Source organism: Filicampus tigris, chromosome 5, assembly GCF_054856515.1.
Source record: "Filicampus tigris isolate MCC_2025a chromosome 5, RoL_Ftig_1.0, whole genome shotgun sequence".
Taxonomy (NCBI): domain Eukaryota; kingdom Metazoa; phylum Chordata; class Actinopteri; order Syngnathiformes; family Syngnathidae; genus Filicampus; species Filicampus tigris.
This window is the reverse complement of record NC_141221.1, coordinates 20,901,080-20,908,322: the sequence shown is the minus strand read 5'-3', so window position 1 is coordinate 20,908,322 and position 7,243 is coordinate 20,901,080. Positions and strand designations below refer to the sequence as shown.

The 7,243-nt window shown below is 39.3% G+C and overlaps 1 protein-coding gene across 1 annotated transcript; it reads right to left on the bottom strand.

Moving 5' to 3' along the window:
* Nucleotides 1-1,217: 1,217 nt before the first annotated feature.
* On the bottom strand, nt 1,218-6,261 carry ctu1 (cytosolic thiouridylase subunit 1 homolog (S. pombe)). Its single transcript, XM_086032151.1, has 3 exons — nt 6,059-6,261; nt 4,845-5,345; nt 1,218-2,096 (listed from the first exon to the last, which is right to left on the bottom strand). The coding sequence occupies exons 2-3, from the start codon at nt 5,338-5,340 to the stop codon at nt 1,561-1,563; spliced, it is 1,032 nt and encodes a 343-aa protein (XP_085888277.1). The 5' UTR covers nt 5,341-5,345; nt 6,059-6,261; the 3' UTR covers nt 1,218-1,560.
* Between the last annotated feature and the right edge of the window lie 982 nt (nt 6,262-7,243).

Below are 7,243 nucleotides of genomic sequence, written 5' to 3'. Positions count from 1 at the left end.
TCGCTGGAGCGCCCGCTTGGCACTCAACGCGCATGGAGCTCGGCGCGACCTCTGGTGGCCAAGCGACCACACAATGTTTTAACACGGGGTGGTACGAAAATACAGTACTTACTGTACTTTTGATTTTTTTCCTCAGGTATCTGCACTTGATTTGAGTGTGTATTTTTCTGAAGACTTTCAACTTTTATTCCCTGGGGGGTAGGGGTGGACTTGAAAATTGCCAAAACCCACTAGCGTTCCAAAATTCTGTCTCATCTGGAAAAAAACAGTAAAAGAAACCCATAAAAGGAGGTGGTTTTTTTTAGTTATGCTCAGCTAAATTAGCAAATGTCGTAACGCAGAAATAAGATAAATTATGGTAAACCATTGTTTTGGGAAATCGCCCCCGTTTCGCTCGGTTTTTTTTATGTTGGTCATTAGTTGTACTCGGCAAGCTAGAATTTTTCTAAGTGTGAAAAGTAAAAAAAAAAATCACTGTAATGCACAAGAAAAAGTAATGAGTCGTTTTTGCAAGGATAGCAGCTTGCAAAATATATTTGTGCAAGCCATCTAAATCTGACATAATTTGACAAAAATTGCTTTCAAACCCGAGAAGAATTGAATTAAGGATTAAGTATCATTTTTAAGCATAATTGGTTATTTCAGTCAGCATATTAAACTTTTTATGGATCTGCTAAAGATCCTGTGCAGGGTCATGCGAGGTTGCCGATCACTAACCCAAAGATTGAAGTCAAGTCAAATTTATTCATTTAGCCCTTAATCACAAGAAAGTCTCAAAGGGCTTCACATGCCCACAGCTGACAAATATTAATGACATGCCCTGATCTTATCCCCCGGGAGGGTAAGGAAAAAAAAAAAAAAAAACAGCTAGGGAAAAATGAGCAACCTTGAGAAGGGACCAGAGGGGGGAATCCCCCTTCGAGCATGATCTGCAATGGACGCACATTGCCCAACAGGAAGGGCGTATCGTAAAAAAAATTACTCAATTATTGTAATGAAAATGCATATTCACCCATCCACTCTTTGATCCCTTTTTATTTTATCAATGCATTGGTTCCCATATGTAGGTAACTATTTTATTTTACTTAATTTATTGTAAATTTATCTCAGTTTCAGAACCACTACTCTAACAGTATTGTCAGTGCAAAAAGAAAACACTTGTGTTGTTTTTGTGACCCATTGGCAACATGTGCTGACAAGAGTTTGTAGAATGGAAATCAAATGAAAACAAAGTGTTTATTATTTTAAATAGTATTTCACAGAATACCTTAGTATGAAAGTCATACATTACACCATATGGACCTAGGGGGTGTAAAATATATATACTGGGACAGTCATCCATTGATATCATTTCACATGCTCCTCCAACTCCAACAAACAATGTTAAAACAGTTGATACAGAAAATCATGTTAGAGCACAACATGAACTGATCATGGGTACTAATAATGACGCAGTAGCAAACTTTTTCAAAAAATTCACATAAGTGACATGATTACGTAATTAAAGGCAGCAGTAAGTGTAGCATCAATGTTAATTTTCTGGGAAAATGTATGTACATGTCAAATGGCAAACACTTTCATCTTCCTCTCCTCCTTTTCAGTAAGTGGCTCATTGTTGACAATTTTATCATGCAAACGGTGGTGTTTTCCGATGCCCAGCTTGGGCAAGCCTCTGTTCAGACCCTCCAGCAGCACACAGGACTTACACAATATCTGACTGGAGATGTAGCCACACTTGCTGCAAGTACCCTGAACAGGCATCTTCACACCCTCCCGTATGGAAAGATTCTCCCCCGAATGGATGATATCGATGATGGAGCTGGAACGTACACTCTCCAGGTCTTTTAAAAAGGTCCTTGCATAGCCACGATAAGCGTTGGGAGAGTAGATGCATTCAGTGGAAAAGTAGTCCAGCTTTTTGAAATAAGCATATAAAACTATCTCTTTCTCATAGGCGTATTTGAGAGGCTTGCAACGTGGTACGACCCCGTCGCCTTCGCTGTTCGTGGAGATGGCCGTACAACGCCGCAGACGGGCTATGTCCCCTCGCAAGACGTTCATCAGTACCGTTTCGGCTATGTCATCGGCATTGTGACCTGCGCAAAAGCACACACATTAGTCATCACTGACATAAAATTATAATACTATACTACAATATAAAAGTGCACCTCATTCATTACAATATCGTGGAAAACTTAAAATCGAAAAAGTGAAACCCTATAGATTCATTACACAAAATGAACCTTTTCCCGATTTTATTATTTTTGTGAAGAATTTGGACAACTACAGTTTACATCTAATGAAAACACTAACATTCAAAATCAAATTACAATACAGTATTACCATTAAAAAAAAAATTCAAATTATTCCTGTTTAATGATTCGGCATGATGACCCCACTATTGAATTGAACTACTGAAATAAATGAACTTCGCTATGATATTCTAATTTTGTGAGATACACATGTGATTTTAAACCAAGTTACTCCCACATTAAGTAATAATTGTTTAACATCAAATCATGTATGCCATAATAATGTTCACCCACAATGTTAACACTTCGTACAACCCCATTTTGCGTGCAAATCAGCACCTAATCACTCCTATGTTTTTCAAGATGGGCGAATACAGAAAGAAGGATCTTCGACCATTGCTCTTTCCATCATCTCCCTCGGTCCTCTCCATTCTCCTCTTTAGCCCCTTCCATGGGTTTTCAATGAGGTTGAGATGGCCATGGGAGGAGCTTGATTCTGTGTCAGGTGAACCGTTTCTACAATTTTCAGTATGAGAGTAAGCTTGTTCTGCAATAAACAATTAATTTTGCAGCTTATAACATTTTAACTAGGTGTGCCAATAATTATGTAAGTTAATATTACAATACCTTGTTTTCTCCTTTTAAAATATGTAATATTTATCTATTTAACAATATGGTTATTATTTTGCCTGTGGAAACCTGACTGAGATATAAACCTCTAACGCACCTATGTCAAAGTCAAGGCTCGCTGGTCACCTCTGGCCGACGAGAAGGTTTTCTACGCGCCCTGGGATGATATTGCTTTATTATTAGATCCGGCCCGCAGAAAGCCGGTGTGGGTAGGAGATGTGATCGGGTCCTTCGCCCCTGCCAATGACGTCACGCTTTAAAATATATTGTAGCGTCTTCCAAGAACACAGACGTAGTTTAATTATCACGTTTTTATTAGTCCGACCGGCTAATGTGGGCCGCAGCTGACGCCAATACAGTACGACAACCGTTCAGTCTAAAAAGAGCAACGGCTTTCCTCTTCGTCCTCCGCTCACATCCAGCGAGCCGCACGATGCATTCATTAACCTCGGAAACAACACAACTTGGCAAGACACAAATTCGACCACAACACAAATAACCCAATTCGTTACACTATTTCTGTAATATATTTCTTTGCATCTATATTTGCCACCCCCTGGCTGTTGTTATAATGAACATTACCGCTACTTTTGCGAGGATCGTCCTTCGGTCGTCTACGTGCCACCCGAAGACTTCGCGTAACTTTTCGTGGCTTTCAGAATCGGATTGTGGTGAAAAGTTATTTGGAGTCAAACACGCTTTATTAAGAAATACATCATGTTAGAAATCTCGCATTGTTTTATTATTAGTAATTGTTGGCATTTGATAAATTCATTGAGTTTCGATGTAGTAGTGAGATGTCCAACAATGTGAGCAGGCATGCAAAGCTCCTCGGGTGCTAAGTGTTGATAGCGAGTGACGTTTCTTTCCTTTTTCTTCCTTCAACACAGCTTGTAGTTTGTTCGTGCCAGCAACCTCAGTAGTTGCAGGTTTCACCACGTTTGTTGTTGTGTGTAAATGTTAAAAGGTGAGTTTAATAATTTAGGTTCGTGTCAGGTAACTGCTGTACATAATAGCCTAGATATGTTCTCGGGAGTGATGTCACGTTGATGAACACTAGTTAGTTATTTCGGCTAGTATGCTAACTATTCCAGTGATGAAACGTGTGAATGTGTATTGTATGTATTGTTTGGCTGTTTCATTGCTTAATTCAGTGAATTGTAATGTTTAGGCATATTGTTAACTAATGGCTATGCATTGGATGATGTCGCTAGGTTATTCTTTGTCTGTGTTGTTGCAGACCACAATAAATAGGCGTGTCAAGTCGAATACTGGCCTGTGTTTTCTGACAGGAGCACCCACATTCATACCTTGCCACTCTAAAATAGAGGCAGCTGGAGACATCAAACCACTCATATGATCCTGCCCGTTTTACTTCACATTATGCACAGTTCATACAATATTGCAGCCAGAGTCAACCAGAAAATTGTTTCCAGTTTGGCAGGAGAAACGCAAAAGTTCCACTGATCTTGTTTCACAAGACGGGCAGCGGCTTCTTCTCGGGTCATAAGCAGAAGTGAAATACGAGCTGCCTCGCAAAAGTAGCAGTAATGTACTTTATTTTATTTTTTATTTAGTAACTCCGAACATAAAAACACAACAGCCAGGGCGGTAACAAACGTAGAGGCAAAGAAATATATTACAGAAATATAAAGCGTGACATCATCAGCTGGCGCGAAGGACCCGATCCAATCTGGTCATTTAAAAAAATTTCAGTGAACATTTTATCAGTCCGGCCCTTGGCTTGTCGCAATTTTTTTTATTTGGCCCTCCGTCCATTTGACTTTGGCCCTGCTCTAATGTAACAAAAACAGGTAATCAAAATATTGGAAACAGCCCTTATAATGATGCAATGCAGTTGGACGCCAAACTAAAATTGCAAGAATAAACTGACCTACTAGATATCAGAGGAGGGTGACACTGTCGCAGTGGCCACTGTATACACATTCAGTTTGGCCTTACCTGTGCAGATCTTGTCCACTTTCAGCATAACAGCTCCTCTATCCAGTGCCTGTCGTCTGAACACGCCACAGAAGGTGCAGTTATTTTTCAGCCCCACTTGTTTCACTATGGCATCCATGGTCCAGCCGTACAGCTCCTCATATGACACGATCTTTAGCGGCAGCTCATACTGTTGCTGGTTCCTCTTCACCGTCTCCAAAGAGTCATCCCTATAACCCGTGATGCCCTCATCCACAGAGAGGAGCATGAGATTCAAGCCGTACGAGTACCTCTCGTTCAGGAGCTTCATCACGTGCGCCAGAACTGTGGAGTCCTTGCCACCAGATGCAGCGATCCCAACGGTCTCACCGGGTTGGAATAAATTCGCTGCCACAATGGTTTGATGCACCTCCTCCTCAAAGGCACAGAAGAAGCACTCTTTACACAACGAGTGGCCTGTTTTTGGACGTTTCAGCATGGCACGCTTCTCAACACAGTTGCTGCACTGGACAGGCATCTTTACTGTTGGGGAATTAAATGTGTTTACATCAATGAACATGCAACATGTTACTGCTCATTTTGACATCCACTTTTTCTCCAATAAGTCAACCCCTAAAATCCACCTTCATTGTTATATTTTGCATGGTTACAATTACAAATGTGATGTAGCTCTATGACATTTCAATTAAAAAAATGTATTTGTAAATTGAGATTTTATATTACATTATATTACACCGTTCTATACCCCAATCAAATTAATTACCCCATATACAATGAGAGCCAATTGAATGACCACCGCGATCATCAGACTGATTTGTTTTTGTTTTTTCAGGGTGATGTGAAGAATATATTCAAAGAAAACCACGCAGTTTGTGACGTGTACATTTATAAGACAAGCATGCCAATAAATTGATAATGAGAACTTTTGAGCAAAGTGTGCTTGAGTGTTGAAATAAGTCTACGGGAATGGGTAAATGCTCAGAGAATGTACTCATACTCAAACCGGTGTACCTCCCACAAGCTGTACTTAATATTGAAAGAAAACATAAACCATATTTACTGCTAAGAATTAGAGTCCCACGTTATACATATTCATGTAACACTAAATAGTACGTCTCGATTTCGAGTGTATACTAGACAATTACTTTGTTAGTTCGTTTAAATTTACCACAACGATTCGCAATGGTTACCTACTACAGCCTAAGCCAATGTAGTTTGTGTAAGACGTTTCATACCGTTCAAGCGGATGAATGAATGCCAAGATAAAAGAAAGAACTAGAGCACAAAGGTGAACTTCTGTGCTCAACTAGTAAGCAGTAGTAGAAAAAATTGTCACATTTGTCAGCTGCATGCTGCCTAGCTAAGAGCAGCTGAGTTGCATCAGTTCTTCTTCACTGACTAAAGGGAAGTCACGTCAACTCCCAACAGCGCACCCTATCGTTGACGCCATGAAAGACCCCTCAAACAGTTTACAGTACACAATACGACACTCAAAAAATTAGCTATGCAAGTACCACCACTATGACCAACATTTAAATACATTTGTTTAGTAGGCTCAAGTGTCCATTAAAAATGAGGCAGAGGTTTAATTCCTACATTTTGTTCAATATTGTGCACGGGTTGAACATTAACACTGCGCATGAATATGTTTTTATAAAGTACATAATTATTGTATTAAAATGTATTACTCATAAAGGTTAAATGCATGTTCTACTCAAATAAATGTTTAAAAACAAAACTTAAACTTTAAATGCAAATGCATACTAGCCTACTTACAAGTTAACTATATTTGAATAGTGGGGGGAAAAGAAACTGTACATGAAATGCAAACAATGTTCTGTTCTGTATTAAAAAGCAAAGTAGTACAGTAGTAGTAAACAGTAGTAACACATCACTTATATGTGGGAAATTAAAAAAAAAAAAAAAACTACTTCAATGATTCCAAGCTTCCTGTACTTTGGCTACAGGTGTACCAAAGGAATCAATAATCGGCTTTTCCCCATTTTCATATTTAAAAAAAAAATCCACTGGTTTGTCTTGAAGATTGTTTGTTATTAAAGGCCTTTTCACACTCCACTTAGGAACGTGCACTGCATTGTTGTCAAACACATTCATTGTGTATGTGCTTGAGGATGGAATGTGCACCTTGCGCGCTACGCCACGAGGCAGCATACCCTCTAATATAGAAATTCTAAATTCGAGAACGGTATCATGGTGAGATCAAGATACATTGAATAGAAGAGGTGCTGGTGGAGTGATTTCAAAGTGCTAACAGCAATACACCAACCAGGTGGAAACGCCTCCCAGCACAAGTGCGCTGTCGTCCTGTTTCTCCGTGGCAAACACCAAGAATTTATCCTAATACTAATTGTCTATATCAAATGTTGAAGTACAGATATTTTTTTAATGTATTATTAGCT

Coding starts and splice junctions, on each gene's coding strand:
- ctu1 (XM_086032151.1), bottom strand. CDS start 5,340: ATGCCTGTCCAGTGCAGCAACTGTGTTGAGAAGCGTGCCATGCTGAAA. Junction 2,097..4,844: donor AGTGGACAAGATCTGCACAG/GTAAGGCCAAAC, acceptor GCTTTTGCGCAG/GTCACAATGCCGATGACATA.